Genomic DNA, 21,794 nt, shown 5'->3' with positions numbered 1-21,794 from the left:
GACTTTCTCCCCACTCTTTCTGTGGAATGCTGAATCTTTCCCACCTCAAAGGTTTATCCTCTTTGAGGTGGGAAAGATTCTTTTAGAATCAAGAGAAAGATTCTTTTAGAATCCCAAGCTGATTTTCATAAAGCTCACAATAATCAGTCTGGATTTAGTTGTTGGGGTCATGTTGGGCACAGATCCTGCTCTGTGATGCTGTTGGAGGCCCAGGTGACAAAGCTCCCAATGCCTCCCTTTCAGAATAAATACAATGAGATAATTTTACTTTCTCTGAAGGGTAAAAGGTGATATCTTCCAGTGTGTCTTTAGAAATGTTTTTAAGACCCTGATTGAGGATTCTGTTAATTGGAGCCTTCTCTATCCTCAAGTCCCTACCAGAACGTGACGGAGTTCGATGGCCAGGACGCCTGTGGCTCCAACAGCTGGACAGTTGTGGATGTGGATCCCCCACCACGCTCCAACGAGCCCAAAGCCCAGGCCCAGCCAGGCTGGCTCCTGAGGGGCCTGAAGCCCTGGACACAGTATGCAGTGTTTGTGAAAACCCTGGTCACCTTCTCTGACGAGCGACGCACGTACGGTGCCAAGAGCGAGATCATCTACGTGCAGACCAACGCCACGGGTCAGTGCAGCACCCCCTGGGCTAAAACCACCCCTAACTGAGTCTGCTTGGGGCTTAGCCAGGAAATTTCCCGCTGCCCTGCTTTGGTAGGGAGGAACTATCCAGGAAACTTCCTAGTGCCCTGCTTGGTAGGGAGAAATTATCCAGGAAACTTCCCACTGCCCTGCTTTGGTAGGAAGGAATTATCCAGGAAACTTCCCACTGCCCTGCTTTGGTAGAGAGGAATTATTCAGGAAACTTCCCACTGCCCTGGAGGAATTATTCAGGAAATTTTCCCCTGCCCTGCTTTGGTAGGGAGGAATTATCCAGGAAACTTCCCACTGCTCTGCTTTGGCAGGGAGGGATTATCCAAGAAACTTCTCACTGCCCTGGAAGAATTATCCAGGAAACTTCCTTCCCACTGCCCTACTTTGGTAGGGAGGAATTATTTAGGAAATTTCCTGCTGCCCTGCTTTGGTAGGAGGGAATTCCTAAACCAGGGGAGTGATTCCAGATGGTGCCAATGGTACCTCTTCCATCTAGTTTGTGTGGCTTCGTTAAGATAAGGCTGGAGGAGACCTCCAGGATGATCCAGCCCAGCCTGGAGGAGCCTGCTGGGTGCCAGGGAATGCTTGATTGCCACAGAAATGGGAATTTGCCTGTGCAGGCTCTGAGGGCTGTGCAGTGACCTCTGTCTCTTGCCCACCCCCAGTTCCGTCGGTCCCGTTAGATCCCATCTCTGTCTCCAACTCCTCATCCCAAATCATCCTCAAGTGGAAGCCTCCCTCAGAGCCCAACGGGAACATCACACACTACCTGGTGTACTGGCAGCAGCAGGCAGAGGACAGTGAGCTCTATGAACTCGATTACTGCCTCAAAGGTGAGTGGCTGCTTCTCCCTCCAGCCCTTTCCCTCACTCTCTCCCAGAATTGGGGGTTTTCCCTTGGGGGTGCTCTGGGGTTTTTGCCTTGGGGATGCTCTGGGGTCCTGCTGGATTCAGAGCTGTTTTTCTGGAATCAGCTCTGTCCCTGTTCTCTTACATTAGGTGCTGCTGCCAAGGTATGTGCAAAAGGTCTAAAAATGTTTTTTATAAAGTAATCACGTTTTTTTCCTTTGGGGAATCTCCCTTCTGCCCTTGCTCCTTTTAAACTGAATTATGAGTTTAATAGCAACAATGGAGATAGTAAATTAAAAATTTGGGTGCTCTGGAGCTCAGTTTAGTTTTTGAAGGCAGCTGGTGCCTGGTTTGGAATTCCGTGAGAACACAGAATTGCACTGAAGACTCCAAAATCTCACCTGCTGCTCTGTGTTACCTGAACTGGGATAAAGCAGCATCCAAGCTCCATTGCAAAAACAGCATTTTGAATTAAAGGCCTGTCAGAAAGGAGGGAACTGTTCAGCCCTGGATGTGAAATATAAGATGCCCAAATGTGTTTGGGATCTTTTTGTAGGATCAAACATCTTCTGCCAAGACAGGCACAAGTGACACTGAAACTGCTTTGTCCCCAGGATTAAAGCTGCCCTCAAGGACCTGGTCTCCTCCTTTTGAATCTGAAGACCCCCAGAAGTACAACCAGAGTGAAGCTGAGGATGTCAGTGGGGAATGTTGCTCCTGTCCTAAAACAGACTCCCAGATCCAGAAGGAGCTGGAGGAATCTGCTTTCCGCAAGACCTTCGAGAATTATCTCCACAACGAGGTTTTTGTGCCCAGGTGAGAACATCAAACAGGGCTCAGGGGCAGGGAAATGTAATTGAGGATTAAATAAAAATACCAGCTTGGACACAGCCACATTGCCAGGCCTCCATGAGGCTGTCTAGTCCAGCTGGCTGTGGGTGTTGGAATGGGGAGAGCAGAGCACCTACCACAGATCTTCCTGCAGATTGGGAAGCTCCTGCTTTCATTTTCTGTCCCTGAACTCTCCTCAGCTCAAGAATAAAGTGAGAATCCTTAACAAACAGCCTGCAGCTCATCTGGCATCAGATGATGCCAAAAATAGCGATTTTCTTTTCCTGTCTTGAAATTTTGTGGTCAAGTTTTTCATTGAGTTGAAAAGAAAGGAGAAGGGCAGTTTACCAGGCCACAGCCTCGTCCTCCAGCATGGCATTTGTGGTCTCCCTTCACTTAGTGTGGGAAATGCCTCCAATACCATGAGGAATGTGAGTGCCTGGGTGGTGAATGTCCTGTTTGCAGTGGCACACTTGGTGTCACATTAAGTGGTGCTGAATGTCTTCACACTTCATCTGCAGCCTGGGGAGGAAGTGCTGGGGAGCAGGGTAGAATGTGTGGTGATTTACCCTCTTCCCTCTCATGCCTTTTGTGCTCTAAATTTATTCTCTGCTTGCTGCCCTCAGCTAGCAAACCTGCATTTGCAGCTGCCTGACAAAAGCTGGGTCACTGCACTGAGCATTTTCCCTGTTAAGGCATCCCTGGGGCTCCCTGCCCTGGTGCCTGCAGTCCTCACCTGGAAGCTTGAGCAGAGCCCCTCATTTTGCTGTTGGTGCCCATCAGGATGAGCTCCAGTGTGCCACAGGATGCCAGGACATCACACTCTCCAAAACAGAGGAGAACCAAGCCATGTGCAAGAGCCAAACTCCTCCTGATGCAGGCAGACAATTCTCACAATCTGATTTCTTTTTTTTTTCCCTCACCCCCAATTTTATTGTGCAGCCAGCCCAGGATGATTCTCAGGCCAGTTTTTCTGGGGTATATATTTTAGGAAGAAACCAATCACCAGGATGTGCCACCTTGTCAGCCTCCTGAGGAAGAAATCCCCACATCCCATGGCCAACTAATCCTCTAAAACAAGCCAGTGCTGAAGAGGCCTCCCTGCTGCCACGTGCCCTGCTTGTCTTCCCTGGCAGGCTCCAGGCTGTCAGCACATAAATCAGAATTCTTCTTCCTGTGAATGCTGTGCTATCACCTGCTCCCAGAGCCTGGCAGGGAGCAGGGAGTGTGGTTTAATTTACTTCAGGTGCTTTTTTCGTGGCTCCTGAGAGTTCAGTGACCTCTCCTGAGGTGCTGTGTGGGCTCTCCTGGAGAGCAGGAGCTTGCCAGTCACGGGAGAAATGTCAGGGATGAGGCCAGCAGGGAACAGGAGATGCCAGGGGAGCAGAATCACAGCAGTTTCTCCCTGATATCTTCTTGTTTTCCATGTGCCATTTCTGCCCTCCTGCCCTGCTCCCAGCGATCTGATCCCTGGGCAGGATCCAGCCTTAGTGCAGGGCTGATCTCACCCTCTGGAAATCACAGTTCCTTCCCCCTGGGCACGTTGATTACCCACTCCAGGAGCCACTGTCACACCTCCTGGGGCTCAGCTTTCTCTGGCAGTGACAAAAAGCCAGACTAGAAGTTCAGGAATGTTCCACTGTGCAGGCAGAGCTGGCAATGCCTCACTCCAGGTCCCTTTGGGGCTGAACAAAGTGGCCATCTTTGTTTGTTTGGTGCTTTGTTTCTTCTTTCCTGGGTTATTTGCTCTCATTTTGGAGGAGTTCTGCACAGGTTGGAGCTCAGGGCTGGTCACAGCCTGGCACAGGCTGCCCAGGGATGAGTGTGTGGAGTCTCCATCCCTGGAGAGTCCAGCGTGGTCCTGAGCCACCTGCTCCAGCTGCTTTGGCCCAAGGGCTGGACTCAGACAATCCCCTCCAGCCCCAGCCCTCCATGATTCTGTGGGAAGCAGGGGAAGATGTAGAAAAAGTCCTGAGAGGCAGAGGGGAGCTCAGTGGCTGCTGTTCAGGGTGTCATTCCAGGTATTCCCTCCATTCCATCACCACTGCGCCGGGAGCAGGAGCAGCCCCAGTTCTCTGTCTCTGTCCTCTGTCACACACATTTGTGCCATTCCAAATATATTCCTGGGGAGCAAGATCTGAGGGATGACTCAATTTAAAAGTTGTTGTTTTCCCCTGCGTTTCCCAATTCATTTAATTGTACAGACACATCTAAAATGCTTTGGCCAGACCAGCTGACCTGGGGCAGTTTCAGGGGTGTGGAAAAGCTTGGCTCAAGGTACCAGAGGCATTTTTGGAATCCCCTAGCACAGGCTGTGCTGTGTGTGCTGAGATGTCACTTCCAGCCCCCTCACACCCCCTGGTCACCTGTGAGGACAGGAGGAACCTGGACCTGAGGGTTTCACCCTGGAGCTGCTGAGATGGCCTCAATGCAAATTACACCAGAACAACTCTGAGAAAAATCAGATGTTTGAAAACACAGAGAATTTGGCAAGAGAATTGCTGCAAATCCAGGATAATAAATATGGGAAGATTGGGGATTTACAGCTTCAAAAGCTTTTCTTAACTTACTGTGACTTGAGAAGGAAGGAATTCTTGCATTTTACTCTGTGTTGCATCAGTGGTCAAATTACTGTTTTACTTGTGAAAAACAAAATTCCCTTGAACACGAGGATCAGCTGAATTCACCCTGGATAAACAGAATGGTGTAGCTTTGCTTTTATGCAAACCAGGTCCTGTTTGACCATAAAGAATCCTTCCCAAGCAGGGAGGTGGCATGACCCAGAGCTGGGTCCCTGAACTCTGCCCCATCCTGAGGGGACACTGCTCACAGCACCACACAGGCTGAGGGAACAGCAGCTCCAAAAGGAGTTAATTAGTAATTAAGAAAGAGAAAACTTGAAACTGGAATGTGTTTGCTGAATCTGCCTGTAGGATTGATGGGGGTAGCACGGTTAGGATGGATGGAGATGAGAGATCTCTGCAGCCAGGTCAGGAACTTGGGGTTTATTGCAGAGGGCCTGGGTGCAGGGCCCTGCTGGGAGCTGCCAGACACAGCTGGAGCAGGCCTGAGAAAAGGGAGAGGTAAAGAAAGAGAAGGCAAGAGTGTGGTAAAGAGATGAGAGAGTGAGGAAGAGTACAGAGGGTAAAGAGAGAGTAAAAGAGGACGAGGTTCCTGTTACAATACAATAAATCTTCTTCTGGTCATGGAATTGGGGTTTATTGCAAAGGGCCTGGGTGCAGGGCCCTGCTGGGAGCTGCCAGCCACAGCTCAGAGCAGGACTGAGAGAAGAGAGGGGGAGAGAGGATGAGAGGGTAAGAGAGTAAAAGGGGTAAGAGCTAAGAGAGCAAGGTTCCCATTACAATACAATAAATCTTCTTCTGTGTTGAATATTCTGATTCTCACTAACCAATCTAGTACAAGATACAAATCCTATAGCATTTCCATACAGCCTATAAGAATCACTACATTACCATTCTGTGTTACATTTTAAACCCTAAAAACTCCTCTTTGGGCCCCTTCTGCCAAGCTGTAGGGTCTGCTCTGACCCTTGGAGCTGTCTGCAGGCAGAGGGTGTTGTTCCATCAAAAGGGGATTTTACCTTCAGCTGGCCACACCATTGTTTTCCAGTTGTTCAGTAACTGAGGGATCTCAAAGCTTGCTTTCATTTCAATCTCGCTTATAGTTTCTATATTCTCAAAATCTTTTGCCAGGCAATCATATTTATAAGGCTTTCCTGTTTCCTCTTCCCCAACACCTGCCATCCTTATTTGTCATCAGGTGGATGAATATTGTGCAGGAAGGAATTCCTGGCTGGGAGGGCGGGCAGGCCCTGGCACAGGGTGCCCAGAGCAGCTGGGGCTGCCCCTGGATCCCTGGCAGTGCCCAAGGCCAGGCTGGACAGGGCTGGGAGCAGCCTGGGACAGTGGAAGGTGTCCCTGCCATGGCAGGGGCGGCACTGGATGGGCTTTGAGGTCCCTCCCAACCCAAACCATGCTGAGATGATGACAACTCTGTGAATATTTGTGTTGTGTGCAGTGTTTAGGTTGAGGACATCTCAAACTCTGCTTTTGGCTGGTGCCTTTTGTTGTAGGAGGAGAAACAGCTCCAGGGAAGGTGGCAGAGACCTGTGAGAGCAAATCCCTGTTGGGGCTGGGGCTGGCCATGGCCTGGTAGTCAGAGGTGGCAGTGGAAAGTTCAGTTCAGCAGCAAAGATTTGCTTCAACAGCTTGTTACATTTTTAGAGCCTGGAGATGCCTCAAGTGTGGGTTCAGATCAGGTCACTCTTTGTACCCTTTAATAGCTGCACACACATGCACACACACACAAAAAGGTCATCACCCCCTTAAAATACATGGTCTGGATTTCAGCTGGCATTAATTCCTTTTGTGTAACTGAATACAGTTACTGATTCACCACCTTGGTTACTTCCCGACCTGGAATTCCCCGTGGCAAATATGTGGCAGCACATAACAGTGTTAGATTGAGCACTTTTGGTTTGGTACTGATCCCTTCTTCTTTTTTTTTTTTTTTTCTTCTTGCCAAGAAAATTAAATTTTTGAATGTTTCTTAATTCTGTTGAGTTTATTCTGTTTATTTGCTGGCAAAACCTGATATTAAAGCTGGCTGGTGGCACTCAGGTGCAGACAGGGAAGGTGACATGGTCACACTGCAGGTGCTAGGTTTGAAAGTGAAAAAATCACATTTTCAGACTGAAATGCAATAACCTGAGCAGCAACATTTGGTTAACAAAACCACACAGTGAATATGTAATCAGAATCATGAGTTCCAAATGCATGCCTTGAAAAGGACTTAATAGATTTGATCTCTTGGGAAAAGTTTAAGATGCTTTGTGTATCCATCGAGGTTCAGCCTTGGGGGTGAGAGTGGCAAATGTATTCCAGAGAGCTGGGACAGTGGCCTTTTGCTTTATAAATGCAAGTTGGTGGCACTTGGGACATGTGGCACATCTGAGGTCACTGAATGGGGCCGTGGTGTGGCCTGGTGTGCTCAGGCTGCAGCTCCAAAGCATTGCAACCCTGCCCGAGGCATCTGTGAGGCAACCTGGTAAAGTTAGACTCAGCTGAGAGACCCAGGGGAACTTGAATTCTCAAGCAAATACTCGAAGCTTGGGTTGGTTTATTTTTATTTTATCTCCCTGTGTGCAGTTGTGCAGATACAGAATTTTGTGAAGATGCATGTCTTGGTTAAAAAAGAAAAAAATCCTCAATTTCTTTGTTGCTTTTCAAATGTCAGGACATCTCAAACTCTGCTTTCTGGCTGGTGCCTTTTGCTGTAGGAGGAGAATTGCACCAGGGAGGGGAGAGCGATGCAGGGAAGGTGACAGAGATCTCTGAGAGCAAATCCCTGTTGGGGCTGGCCATGGCCTGGTAGTCAGAGGTGGCAGAGGAAAGTTCAGTTCAGCAGCAAAGATTTGAGTTTGGAGTTTTCAGTGGCACTCAAAGTTGGAGTTCTCAGTGAGCTCTCCCATTTGGACCCTTCCTGTCCAGCTGGATGTGTTGGCACTGCCTGTGACACTAACCTGGTGCCCGTGTTGTCCAACAGGCCATCGAGAAAACGCAGAGACCTGGGCTCCGTGGCCAACGCCACCATGGTGTTCCCCACCATCCCATCCTCCCCCAACAACTCAGCAGGAGCTGAGGGGGCAGAGGAGCAGAAGCCTTTTGAGAAGGTGCTGTCCAAGGAGTCGCTGGTGATCTCGGGGCTGCGCCACTTCACCGGGTACCGCATCGAGCTGCACGCCTGCAACCACGATGCCCAGGAGTCCCGCTGCAGCGTGGCAGCCTATGTCAGTGCCAGGACCATGCCAGAAGGTGATTCTGTCCCTCAGCCCAGCTGAGCCTTGGTGGTTCCTCCCAAAATGCTGCTTTTCCCACAGGAGGCAGCTGCAGTAAGACCAGGGCTGTCCATACGTCCTGGTGGGAAAGGAGGACGGGTGAGGTGTGAACTTTGCCCAAAGACTTGAAACTGAACCTGATCTTGAACTTGGTTCTAGCTAAAGCTGATGACATCGTTGGCCCAGTGTCCCATGAGCTGGTGGAGAAGAACACTGTGCATCTGAAGTGGCAGGAGCCAAAGGAGCCCAACGGCCTCATCGTGCTCTACGAGGTGAACTACGGGCGCCTTGGGGACACCGAGGTGAGAGTTCTGTCCCAGCACCTTTGGTGGGAGGTTCTGGTGTCCCAGCACCTTTGGTGGGAGGTTCTGGTGTCACAGCACCTTTGGTGAGAGGTTCTGGTGTCACAGGACCTTTGGTGGGAGGTTCTGGGGGCTGGAGGAGCCTCGAGGAACTCACAAGGGAGCACTGGGTGCTGCAGGAATCTTGGGGAGCTGTCAGGGTGCCCCAGATGCTGCAGGAGCCCCCAGGAAACTCTCAGGGAGCTCTGGGTGCTGCAGGAATTCTGGGGAGCTGTCAGGGAACTCTGGGTGGTGCAGGAACCCTTAGGAGCTGTAAGAGAGCTCTGGATGTTACAGGAGCCCCCAGGAACTGTCAGGGAGCCCCGGGAGCTGTCAGGGAACTCTGGGTGCTGCAGGAGCCCCCAGGAGCTTTCAGGGAGCCTCAGGAGCTGTCAGGAAGCTCTGGGTGCTGCAGGAGTTTTGGGGAACTGTCAGGGAGCCCCCAGGAGCTCTCAGGAAGCTCTGGGTGCTGCAGGATCCCCCAGGAGCTTTCAGGGAGCCTGGGGTGCTGCAGGAGCCTCCACAAAACTCTTAAGGGAGCTCCAGGTGCTGCAGGAGCCCCAAGGAAACTCTCAGGGAGCCCCAGGTGCTGCAGGAATCCTGGGGAGATCTCAGGGAATTCTGGGTGGTGCAGGAGGCCCCAGGAAAATCTCAGGGAGCCTGGAGTGCTGCAGGAGTTTTGGGGAGGTCTCAGGCAGCCCCAGGAACTGTCAGGGAGCCCACGGTGCTGCAGGAATCCTGGGGAGATCTCAGGGAACTCTGGGTGGTGCAGGAGCCCCCAGGAAACTCTCAGGGAGCCTCGGGAGCTGTCAGGAAGCTCTGGGTGCTGCAGGAGTTTTGGGGAGCTGTCAGGGAGCCCCGGGTGCTGCAGGATGAGCCTGGCACAGCCCTGTCCCCACAGGAAGCCCATTTCTGCGTGTCCCGCAAGCACTTTGCCAGCGAGGGCGGCTGCAGGCTGCGGGGGCTGCAGCCTGGCAACTACAGCGTGAGGATCAGAGCCACCTCCCTGGCTGGCAACGGCTCCTGGACAGAGCCCACCTACTTCTACGTGGCTGATTATTGTGAGTTCATTTCATTTTTGACTTTTAATCCCTGACACCAACTTGGGTTATTTCTGGAGGATGGGGTGTAGCAAGCAGGGAGTCATTAAATGTTTACCAAATACATCTGTTGTCAAGAACCTGAAATCACTTGGAAACACATGGCTTTTGTTTATTAGTCCTCATTCTGACCAGCCCCACATTTTAATCTGAAATTGCTTCTAGTTTTGTATTTGTTCCAATTTATTGAAGGGGGAGATTTTATTGAGGAAAAAATTTGTATTTTGGACTTGTATAATACCTCCAACTCTCTCTTTCTCTCCTAGTGAATGCTCAGCCAAATATTGCTGTTATCATTGTTCCTATTATTTTTGCCATAATAATTGCTGGAATTATTGGAGCTGCTTATGTGCTTGTGAAAAAGAGGTGAGTGCAGTTTCCTCTTGTTTTCACCAGAAACACCAAAACTTACATCCAAAAGTTTTGCTGCTTTGTTGGGAGTCAGTTTTTGTTTCGTTTCTAATTTCCATAGTGATTGCAGCATTAATTTAAGTGCAGGAAATAGTCTGTGCCATATGGGGACAGTTTATTTGCTGCATGCTTTGGGGATTGATCAAACTGCCCTCACCTCAGAGGCTGCAGAGTGCTGAGGATTTTGTGTCTCTTCCAGACAAACTGAAGGACCAACAGGACCCCTGTATGCATCCTCCAACCCTGAGTACATCAGTGCCAGTGATGGTGAGAGCAACCAGGGCTTCTTTCTTGTGTAACTGTGCAGTCAGTGCAGCAGGATGGGCTGGGAGTTGTTTTTGTGGGGTTTTCTGGTCCTTTTGTAGAATTCATCCCCCCTCAATCTGGCAGCACTACCCAAAGCTGCTGTGGGAGGGTCTTTCAGAAGGTGCTCTGTCACTGACATATTTTATGAAAAATTCTTTTGCTAAAATCTTTTCTCCTGAGAAGCTGAGAAGCCTCAGAAACAAAATGTAAACAATAATTATGTGCTGCTGTAGAATGCAACAAGTGCATCTTTAATTAATGGATTAATTAAAGTTATCAAGTTATTTTTACTTGATAACCAATGACAGCCACCTGTGTCAAAGCTGTGAGCAGTCACAAAATTTTATCATTCCTTTCCTTTCCTTTCCTTTCCTTTCCTTTCCTTTCCTTTCCTTTCCTTTCCTTTCCTTTCCTTTCCTTTCCTTTCCTTTCCTTTCCTTTCCTTTCCTTTCCTTTCCTTTCCTTTCCTTTCCTTTCCTTTCCTTTCCTTTCCTTTCCTTTCCTTTCCTTTCCTTTCCTTTCCTTTCCTTTCCTTTCCTTTCCTTTCCTTTCCTTTCCTTTCCTTTCCTTTCCTTTCCTTTCCTTTCCTTTCCTTTCCTTTCCTTTCCTTTCCTTTCCTTTCCTTTCCTTTCCTTTCCTTTCCTTTCCTTTCCTTTCCTTTCCTTTCCTTTCCTTTCCTTTTCCTCCTCCTCCTTCTTTCTCCTCCTTTCCTGCCTTCTGATAAAATCCTTTCTTCTATTCTTTTAGTATAGTTCTAATATACCATTTTCTTTTAATATAACATAAAATAATAAATATCATAAAATATAATATCATAAATATAACATATATCATAAAATAATAAATCAGCCTTCTAAAACATAAAATCAAAATTCTCATCTCTTCCCCCGTCCTGAGCCCCCTGCAAACACCCCCACAATGCTCAGCTCAGAATGTTCCCCTGTGCCCCACAGTTTATGTCCCTGACGAGTGGGAGGTGCCTCGGGACAAGATCACGCTGCTGAGGGAGCTGGGCCAGGGCTCCTTTGGGATGGTGTACGAGGGCATTGCCAAGGACATCGTCAAGGGAGAGCCCGAGACGCGCGTGGCCGTGAAGACGGTGAACGAGTCAGCCAGCCTGCGCGAGCGCATCGAGTTCCTCAACGAGGCCTCTGTGATGAAAGGCTTCAGCTGCCATCATGTGGTAAGTGCTGGGTGCCTCAGCACGCAGCTCTCAGTGCCTTCAGAGCCCAGCCATCAGCTGGCCTCAGCTGATCCATCAGAGCTGGGATCTCTCCCTGCTGGATTCCACGTTCTGCCCAAGTCGCTTCACTGCTGCTCTTTTTAAGCCTCTCAGCCTGACAAGGCTTTGTGGGGCTGTTCTCAGCTCTGTTTGGACACAGCCTCCAGGGAATTTCTCACTCCTTTTCCAGGTTCGCCTCCTCGGAGTGGTCTCCAAGGGACAGCCTACTCTGGTGGTCATGGAGCTGATGGCACATGGGGATCTCAAAAGTTACCTGCGCTCTTTGAGGCCTGAAGCTGAGGTAAAGACAGGAGAGATGAGTCTGTTGTGGAACAGTGACTTGATTTGGAGTTTAATACTTTTTATCTAATGGCTTTAAACTAAAAAAGGGTAGAGTTGATGTGATTTTGAGAAGACATTCTTGGCTGTGAGGGCGGGCAGGGCCTGGCACAGGTTGCATAGAGAAGCTGGAAGTGTCCAAGGCCAGGCTGGAAGGGTGGAGCAGGGCTCCCTGCTCATGGCAGGGAACTGGGTGATGTTTAAGGTCACAGCTAACCCAAACCTTTCTGTGACTGTGATTTTTCCTGGCAGAATAACCCCGGGCGGCCGCCCCCGACGCTGAGGGAGATGATCCAGATGGCCGCGGAGATTGCCGATGGCATGGCCTACCTGAACGCCAAGAAGTTCGTGCACAGGGACCTGGCAGCTCGCAACTGCATGGTGGCAGAGGACTTCACTGTGAAAATCGGGGGTAGGTGCTGCTGGTCCCGCCCAACCCAGGCCATTCTGTGATCAGGAGATGGTTCTGTGCATTTTGTTTATTTTAAAAGCAAGTTGGTAAAACCAACACGGATGATTCTCGCTGTCTGCCTTTGGGAAATTGCAGCACTTCCGTGTTTCTTCCCTGTGACAGAATTGTGTGGACTTCCACAAGAACAAATCTCCTGTAGAGCCAGAGCAGCTTTTCTCACCTTCTCTATTCTGCCCTTCTCTATTCCCTATACTTTTAGGACCTCTGTCCTAAAAGTTCATTACCTTTCCAGCTTAAACTACCTGGCTTTGTCTCACTGCTCTTTGCTTCCATGAGAATTAAGACAAAGGAGTTGGGTACAACAGCTGATAATCCTGTCATTGGGTCAGGTGGCTTTAAAAAGTAATTTAACCCAGTTTTTAACCCAAACCCTATTAGTAATAAGTAAATACAACATTTAAAAATAACCTGGAACCCCACAGCGTGGTGATTTTTCAGAGCTCTCTGGAGTTAAAGCCAGGGCAGTGGGATTTTAGACAAAGGGAGCTCTGTTTTACTTAGAGAGGATGAATAAAATAATGTTTAGAATAGAAGCTGTCACCAAAAAATTTAACTCTGGAGTCTCTGTTGTGACTCCGTAGAAAAAAAATGCAGGAAAAGGGAAATGTTTTGACCATTAATCACGAGGTGACAGATGACTGCAGGCTGGGCTTTGGCAGTGGGGGGAAGGCAACATCCATCTGGAGATGTTGCACAGGAAAAGCAGGATGGAGAGGAGTTTAACACATCCCAATTGCTTCCCTCAGACTTTGGGATGACCAGGGACATCTACGAGACAGATTATTACCGCAAGGGGGGCAAGGGGCTGCTGCCCGTGCGCTGGATGGCCCCGGAGTCGCTGAAGGATGGGGTGTTCACCACCTACTCCGACGTGTGGTAAGTTGTCCTCTGCCATCCCAGATGGATTCCAGCTCAGGAGCTCCTTGTTTTAGCACACATAGTTTAAAGTGACGTGCTCAGAGCACAGACAAAACAACACCATTGTTTTGAAACACTTCCATGAAAATATAGCCGTGTTCTTTAGAAGTTCATTTTCCAAAATAACTCCAGGATGTTTTGTTCTCACCAGGAGCTTTCTCTCTCCCTTAGGTCATTTGGTGTTGTCCTTTGGGAAATAAGCAGCTTGGCAGAGCAGCCGTACCAGGGACTCTCCAACGAGCAGGTGCTGAAGTTTGTCATGGATGGAGGATACCTGGATCAGCCAGACAACTGCCCAGAGAGGCTGTAAGTGCCTAGCAGGGACAACCAGCCCGGCTGCACTCTTTGCCTGAAGTGTGGCCCACAAAGAGGGCCTGACCTGGGGCACCTCTTAGCCCTCTTTGGGGAGGACAAAACCAGACTTTAGTGAGGCACCTCCCACAGAAATTCCACCAAAGTATCCGTAGTGATCCAGGAAGGGGCTGCCCAGGGAGGTTTGGAGTCCCCATCTCTGGAGGTGTCCAAGGAAGGCCTGGATGTGGCACTCAGTGCTCTGGGCTAGGGACAAGGTGGGGGTGGATGAAAGGTTGGACTTGATGATCTTGGGAGATCTTTTCCAACCTCAGTGATGCTGGGATTCTGTGTGAGGAGTCACACTGGAGCAATAGTGAGGGAAAGCAGCTCTGGCTGGAAAAGGAAGCACAGATGGTAACTCTCTGGTTCTGGTAGCCTCTTTCCCCAGCTGTTTCTGGCCAAAACAGCACTTCCAGAGTCATAAAATAAACATGTTTTGTGAGTATCCCTATGAAAAAAGCCTGCTGTGCAGGACATTTGTCTGATGACCAGTTACAAACTCCAGTTTGAGACTCTATTTGTATTTGTGAGTTGTTTCTCCATGGTGTCTGATAACATGTGACCTCTTGCTGCAGGCCTTTCTTTTGGGTGGGATGTTTACAGGACCTCTGTCCTCTGCCCAGCCTCCCATTTTCCTTGAAGTTTTGGGAGGTTTGTTATCTTTCAGGCTGAGTTAAAATTAAAAGAGAATTAATTAAAAAAGGATGACCTGGCTGTAAGTGCGTGTGCACACACACACACAGAGTCTGTGAACCACAGCCCTGTTTCCTTCAGCAGCCAAGTTAAGAACAATTGAAGGAATCGGAAGGAATTTTTAATCTAGACAGAAATAGAGAAAAAGGAGTGTCAGGATCTACAGGCAGATGTGGAGGCTGGAAAGAGAACAAACAACCCGGGGTGTCAGAGGTGTAGTGAGGGTGGTGGGGGGTCTGCCATGGGTGCCAGGCTTGCTCTGCACGTGGGATTGTTTCTGCTGCCCCTGACTGTGCTCTGTGCTGCTGCAGGCACAGCCTGATGCAGATGTGCTGGCAGTACAACCCCAAGATGCGCCCCACCTTCATTGAGATCATCGAGATGCTGAAGGAGGACTTGCACCCCAGCTTCCACGAGGTCTCCTTCTTCTACAGCGAGGAGAACAAACCTCTGGAGACAGAGGAGTACGAGATGGACTTCGAGAACATGGAGAGCATTCCCCTCGACCCCTCCTCATACTCCCAGAGGGACAAAGCGCTGGGGAGGGACAATGGACCCTCCATGGCCCTCAAGGGCAACTATGAGGAGCACATCCCTTACACTCACATGAACGGTGGCAAGAAAAACGGGCGGATTCTCTCCATGCCCAGGTCAAGTCCTTCCTAACACTTCCTGTTTGGCCCAAGGGTTGTGTCTGCGTTTTTCCCCCCCTCCACAAATCTCAGGACTCTTGTTATTGCTGCCACAGTGTATGACACACATCTACAAACTCTTCAGATTTTTAATCATCTTATGATTTTTTTTTTTTTTGCCAAGTTGACTGGTTGTCAGTGGACTTATCTGTGAACATAAATGGAAGAGGTTTCCATGGCTGCTGTCCTTTCTGTAACCATGGTTTCACAACAGGAAGCGACCGTGTGAGTTCAACTGAAGGAGAAGCATCCGCGTTTGCCAGCAGAAGACGTGAAGTTCTCTGGTGCCTGAGCTCCAGCCCAGCAGCGCGGAACAAGAGATTTCCAGTAGAATTCCAGGCTTTCAGGCAGCCTCTCCACTACAGCTGAAGGATTCAGCACATCAGTCAGATCCTCAGATTGACCAATAGCTGCTGCTTTCATACTTTGTTTTCAAGGGGTGAAAGCCCCGGGGTGCGTGCGTGGGCGTGTGTGTGCGTGTGTGCAGTATCAACATGTGGGGTGTACCCGATAGCAAAAGAGACACTTCTGGTTTTGTACACAACTTACAGCGCTTTCAGGCACATGGTGGGATTCTCGGGGTGTCCTGCACAGGGCCAGGAGTTGGATTTGATGATCCTGGTGGATCCTTTCCAACTCAGCATACTCTATGATTCTCTGTTCTCACAGGAGCTTTCCTTTTCTTGGAAGTGTGTACTTATCTTTTTTCCCCATTTCCCTGGAGGGACTGAATCCTAAACAGATTATTTTTATACTGAGGACTCTTGAGAGCAGGTTTTCTCTCATTAACAAATGAGGAAAACGTGCTGGGAGCTAAATGAGCAGAACTCTGAGATTTGTGGGTACTTTCAAGACCAAACGAAGTAGGAGTCCCCTGACCTGAGACACGGAGTTTTCTGTCCTTACAGCATTGAGTATATATATTGTTTGTTGTAACATATTTAAAGATGTCTTTAGTTTAAATTTTAACTTCATATAAATTATTGACTGTTTATGATCCTTTTGGGGCGGGGAGAGTTTTTGGGGGATTGTTTGGTCTTAAAGTGGTCCAAAGATTTCAGAATGAACTAATTTTAGCCTTGCAGGAGCGATGAAGCACATGTTCAGTTCATACTTGACAAGGCTTTGTAATAGTTTCATGATTTATACAACACAGTCAGCTGGCTCCAGTCGAAGCCCCATCTTGGGTGTTGGGAGCTGAAGGACACAGAACATCCTGGCCTCGAGTCCTGCTCCTCCTCTGCCCCCGTGTCCCTCGCTTTGCCTTCCGTGCCGCAGATGCAGCCAGCGAGAGAGGACGAGCACGAGCTGGAGCTGAGGAAGGGACACTGAAGGGAGAAGCACAAAGCTCTGGGCTCTGCACTCTGAAGGTGACTGTGGTTTGCTGCCTCTCTGCTGCTGCCATGCCTCCAGCCTTGTGTTCCCCGAGATTCCCACTGCAGAACTCCTGGGATGTCAGCACTCGCCGTCGGGACTGTGCTTTGTCGTGCTGCTGTTTGCAAAGACAGAGCTGATGTTGAAGAATAATGGTGAAACTCAACTGGGGCTGGTAGCATGGAGCTGACAGGAGCAGGGAAGGAAGATGATGGATGTCACAGGCCCGTGGCATGCAGGAGGTGCTTGAACAGCAGGGAGAGGTGCTCAGTCCTTCACTTCTCCTCCTGGAGAAGTCCAAGATGTATTTTGTGCTCTCTGCCAGGAGGAAGCGAGGTGCCCTGGCTCGGGAGGGCAGAACGCTGGGCTGGGCAGTGCCTGCAGCCCGGGCAGTGCCTCCAGCCCGGGCAGTGCTGCTGCTGTGAGCGAGGCAGAGGGGCTGCAGTCCATGGGGATGCAGCTGGTGCTGAGAACCTCTGCCCCCAGCTGCTTCTGGCCAAAACAGCACTTCCAGAGTCGTAAAAGAGGGGACAACAGACTGGGCAGCACCGGGAGCTGCTGGGCCCTTTGCTGCTGGAGGCTGATGGGTTTGGCCCAGGTGGAGGGTACAGGTTGCTCCACAAATTTGGGTGGAAAACACAGTCCAGACATGGGTGAGAACCTTTGGATTTCAAAAGGCCTCGTTTACATTTCTTCTGCTTTACAAAGTTGTAACTGTTTAGCAGCTCTATACTACACTGCAGGAAAGAAGACATATTCTCACACTTTTCTAAGGAAGAGAAGTTTTTCTTATTAGAATTTTTTATTTATTTTAATATATAAAACACTGTAAAAAAAAAAGCAACAAACAATTAGTTTTCTTAAACACACGGAACATGTAAATTTGTATCCGCAAAATCTTGGCAGGTGGATGTGGTGGGATTATTTTTGTCCTGTTCTGGTGCAGTCTACCTCAGTGTTTCTTAAGGATATTTTTTAATACTACACACCTCTAAACCTGTTTAAATATTCTGGTCTGGACCTATTGTGGATCAGGGAAAATCAGTATCAGCTGATTCCAATACCAGGGACCATTCATGAAGGGAATGGGAAGGAGAATGGCCCATCACTGTTGATCCCTAATCTGAACAGTAGTGGCCAATGAACCCATTTACAAATTTGGATCTGATCTCATCCCTTAGTTCTTTTGTGATTAAAAAAAAAAAAAAAAAAAAGAACAAAAGATCCATTTAAATGTTTGGACGTTAGTGAACTCATGACCTAAAAGGAGCAGGCTGCTTCCTCCTGGATCAGCATGTGCCAGCGTGGAGCAGGGACTGGGACCAGCCCTTGCTGTTGGGGTTGCATGGGGGTGGCTTGGTCACTGCTCTTCTCACTGTGCACAGGTGACCCAAGGTCCTGCCAGTGACCTCCTGAAACAAACCTTTCCCAGCACACCCTTGCTCTGATACCGTTTCCAAAGGCAGTGATCATAACTGTGGGAATAGAAGAACTTTTACCTGAAGGAACATTGGAACCTTGTATTGGTGTGGCTTTTCCCCGTGGTTGATACTGGTTGGCCCTGTGAGTACACATGGTTTGAACACTCGGATGGCTGAGCCAGGGAGAGTGTGCTGCTCCATGGACAGGCAGTCCCCTCCCATGGCACAGTGTCACCTTCACCCTGCACCAAACGGAGCAGATGTTTGTACCCTGCACTGTGTGAAGGTTACTCATCCTTCCTACCTTGTGCCCAGGGGGAGGGAAGGCGTGTGGTACCAGTGGGGAGGGTATCTCTTCTGTAAAACAAATAACACTAGTGGTTGCTGCTCGTGGCTGCTACAGATCACATTCAGCTGTAGAATTAAGAAGAATAAATGAACATCACCCGCAAAGCCCAGCTCTCACTGCTAGAAAATCCTTCCTTGGCTCACAGCCACACTTCGGTCTCTGCTGCTGGAAGATCCTCGTCCCAGGGATGCCCAAATGCCTCACTTGGATCTCACTGATTCCTGCTCAGAGAATTCCTGCAAGTGGAGACTCAAGTGCTATTGAAAGCTCTGGGGTGCTGCCAGGGACCCCAGCCTGGGCAGGGGTGCTGTGCTGAGCCTTCCTTGGGGGAGCTGCTGCTCTTTGCTCTGGCCACATCCTTATGGGGCAGGATTCCCCAGCTGCAGTGGAAGCACCACACTTGCTGCTCCTGCTGCTGCTTAGGAGGAGCCAAACACTGGTACAGGAGAGCAGGTGGGATGGCTGGAAGAGGGCAGCCAGCAGTGGGAAGCTCTTTCTTTCCTTGCATTAATATTTTTGGAGGGTTGGCTCCTGCCCTTTGTGGGCAGAGGATGCCCCACTCACAGCATGAGGCAGCAGGACAGACCCCTCAGCCTGTCCAGGAGCAGCTGGAGCTTCCTGGGCACAGTCTGGCACCACCACATAGCCAGAAATTCACTCTGGTGAATCAGGAGGAGCAAGAAGCTGAGCTCTGCTGAGCTTTCACTAAGAAAACGTCTGAAGTGCGAGGCTGGAGAGGTTTCTCAGAAAGGTTTCCACATTAAACTCAATTGCCACTTCCTGAATGGCTCTTGCCAATCTGGAACTTCTCTAGCAGGCCAGCACAGCACTGCAAAGCTTGGCTGCTGGGTTAGGAACGTGTCTGTCTTGGCTGCTTGTAAATACTCTATTGTGTTGTAAAATAGAAGAGCTCAGACATAAACTCTGTGCCAGCACTGGGTTGGGAAAGGTGATGGGAACTAGACCATGCTGCAGCGATGATGGTAAAGCAGCTGTGTGGGTATGAAGAGGCTGCTTTTAGGTTGCTAAAGGGTACTCTTAATTTATGGGTAGTTTATCTATTTCCTCCTAAATTTGTATTATAGCGATGGGACACTTTGCTTAATTTTAGTCTGTTGGCTATAGTGTTGGTATCTCTTTGGGAAAAAAAAAATCTCTAAAGTCGCTTCTTGTGTTACTGAGCTGACTGTGCTGAAGGCAAATAGGAAATGACAGGAGGGAGAAGGGTGCTGAGCCTCTGCTTTAGAGGAGGGAGGGAGGGAGGCAGTCGAGTTCCCTCTCAAAACCACTGTGACACGAAGATGGACCCTGAGGTGTCCTGGGCCCTTCCCGCTACCAAGACTGGAACCTTGTTTTACAAGCCAGAACGTGAAATATCTTTGTGCCATAAAACCTTACTGTCAAGGCTGTGCCAGGTGCTCCCGTGTGGGATGGGCTCAGAGCCTGGAGGGAGCTCAGAACTGCAGATGAGCCCTGTGATCCTCCCGGAGCCGGGGGCTTGCAGGAACCCCGGCCCTGCCCAAGGAGCCGCCGCCCCTCGGAGTGTCCTGTGGTCCGGGGAAAGGAACTGCTGAATGGGTTGGAATCAAGAAATAGTTACTTTGTGAAATTCAACGTAAGATTAGTTTGGTATTTGTATGAACTTAATGGAATTTGGCCTTTTTATTACCTTCTGCTTGGCTCTGTGTTCCCTCTGCTTGGATTCTGTCCGTGAGTGTCGGTGTAAAGCCTTGACGTGTTCAGCCTCGTTAGGAGCATCACAAGAGTGAAGCCAATCATCCAGCTGACTTTTGGAGGAACCTGACTGTTGAAAAGCTACTCTAAAGTTAACCATTTTTAGCAAATCTGCTGTCATTAAATGTGTATTTCTTTTTAAAATGAATTTGCTTGTCCTTCTCGGAAGGAAGCACTTATTCTTGCAGTTTGGGCAAATTCAGTGCAGCACAATGCAAGCTGTAAGGGGACAGGTAGAGAAATGACTTTTTAAATATTGTGTAATAAAGTTAGTATTAACTCCTATGGTGTTGTTACTTTTTTTGCCAACAGATTTGCAATCAGCCAGAAATTCTGTTCCTGGTAGTGGTTTTGTTCCCACTCCAGTGTGCCAACTGGTGGTGTTAAATAGTTTCCTTTCTCAGCACAGAAAGATCCCTTGGGAACAGGGTCTGGTGGCTGGGAGGACCTGGAATAGTCCTGGCAGCTGAAGAGGAGCCATCAGTGGAGGTTAAATGTGGGCTCTCGCTTAGCTGAGCCCCATCCCCTGGTCAGTCCCAGCAGCACCAGTAAATCTTGAGCTGAGGGCTCTTTACCTGAGAGCTCTGAGCTGGACTCAACACCAAAGCTCTGTAAATCCAGACTCTCCCAGCAGCATTCCAACGCTTCCACCATCCCCACTTCCAGGTCTTTCCCCTTAACCGAGTCCCATGAAAACTGATGGAGAATTTTAGAAAGGTCACTTCTAAATCTGCAGAGGTAGAGTGTTATTTGAGCAGGAAAAGCATTACCTTTTGCTTTAGTTAGGGGAATGATTTTATTTTTGAAGTATCAAAACTGGTTTGTATTTGAGGACCCTCATGGATGGGGGAACTGGACATCAGCTTCATCCAGCACAGCCCAAAGCAAACGCTCTCTGCTTCACTTAAATAAACCACAGATGGTTTCAGTTACATGTTAGGTGATGTTCTATGAAGTCTTGGGGTTTTTATTATTTTTCCCAGTTCATTCTTGCTGCTCCCACCTTTCCCTCTGCATATCTAAGGTTCCAGAATACAAATAGTACTGCACATACCTCTTGTTTGAAATAAAGGATCAAATGTGCCATGATTTTTTTTAAAAAGAAAGAAAAAAGAGAAAAAACTTCCCCCTTGATTTATTTTTTCAATGTTTTCATATCTAAGAGCCAAGCAGTGACATGTACAGAAAATCTTTGAATAGTAAAAAAATCCTTGCTGTGTGTCGGAATATTGAACAATTAACTGTTTATATTAAAATTCTGAATAAATTATCCAAGAATAACTGTTCATTTTGTGTCTGCTGTCTGTGCAGCACTGAAGGCTGCTTTGCTGTGGAGAAAGCAGTAAATTTGTACCTTGGAATAAGTTGCAAAATAAATGGTGTTAAGGAAAAAACCAAAACCCACAGCTCAACCAACTGTAGGCTTGTAGTGTGAAGGCAGTGGAACTCCTCTGCCTGATGGCTCTGGTGATCCCTGTCCTCACCTCGGGGCTCTGGGGTGATGCCTCTGATGCCATCAGGTGAACTTTGGTGCCAGGATTCCTTCTGGAGCACAGCTGTGGCTCTGCGATGTAATTTGTTATTTCCTGGGCACGGAGCAGGTGCTCCCTCCTGGGAGGGAACAGACTCCTCCCTGCCGGTTTTAAAGCATCAAAGGCAGAGGATCAGCCCCACCCTGTCCTGTGGTGGAGCTGGTGTAACTGGGTGTGCCCCAGGAGCCTCCTGTCCCTCTTAGGCCCCTCTGGGGGTGTTTCTGACTTAAACCTGGTTTTGTTTCACCAGAGCCCAGATTTCCCCCTGATGGGCTGCACCAGCGAGGTGAGGGCTGCTCCCTCCTGTCAGGGAGTTGTGCAGAGCCCGAAGATCCCCTCGAGCCTGTTTTTC

At 49.0% G+C, this 21,794-nt stretch overlaps 1 protein-coding gene across 1 annotated transcript in view; it reads left to right on the top strand.

Moving 5' to 3' along the window:
• The window catches only part of INSR (insulin receptor), a 53,586-nt gene extending 32,390 nt beyond the window's left edge, over positions 1 to 21,196 (top strand). The window contains exons 8-21 of the mRNA XM_031064037.1: positions 372 to 622; positions 1,314 to 1,481; positions 2,111 to 2,312; positions 7,893 to 8,161; positions 8,344 to 8,486; positions 9,427 to 9,586; positions 9,892 to 9,991; positions 10,236 to 10,303; positions 11,296 to 11,525; positions 11,755 to 11,865; positions 12,156 to 12,315; positions 13,122 to 13,251; positions 13,465 to 13,599; positions 14,652 to 21,196. Of these exons, the coding sequence (XP_030919897.1) occupies positions 372 to 622; positions 1,314 to 1,481; positions 2,111 to 2,312; positions 7,893 to 8,161; positions 8,344 to 8,486; positions 9,427 to 9,586; positions 9,892 to 9,991; positions 10,236 to 10,303; positions 11,296 to 11,525; positions 11,755 to 11,865; positions 12,156 to 12,315; positions 13,122 to 13,251; positions 13,465 to 13,599; positions 14,652 to 15,006 (2,482 nt within the window). The 3' untranslated portion in view covers positions 15,007 to 21,196. The remainder of the gene's footprint in view (positions 1 to 371; positions 623 to 1,313; positions 1,482 to 2,110; positions 2,313 to 7,892; positions 8,162 to 8,343; positions 8,487 to 9,426; positions 9,587 to 9,891; positions 9,992 to 10,235; positions 10,304 to 11,295; positions 11,526 to 11,754; positions 11,866 to 12,155; positions 12,316 to 13,121; positions 13,252 to 13,464; positions 13,600 to 14,651) is intronic.
• The last annotated feature ends 598 nt before the right edge of the window (positions 21,197 to 21,794 follow it).

Source organism: Geospiza fortis, unplaced genomic scaffold, assembly GCF_000277835.1.
Source record: "Geospiza fortis unplaced genomic scaffold, GeoFor_1.0 scaffold80, whole genome shotgun sequence".
Classification (NCBI taxonomy): domain Eukaryota; kingdom Metazoa; phylum Chordata; class Aves; order Passeriformes; family Thraupidae; genus Geospiza; species Geospiza fortis.
The sequence above is the reverse complement of the archived record's forward strand: the minus strand, read 5'-3'. Positions and strand labels throughout refer to the sequence as shown.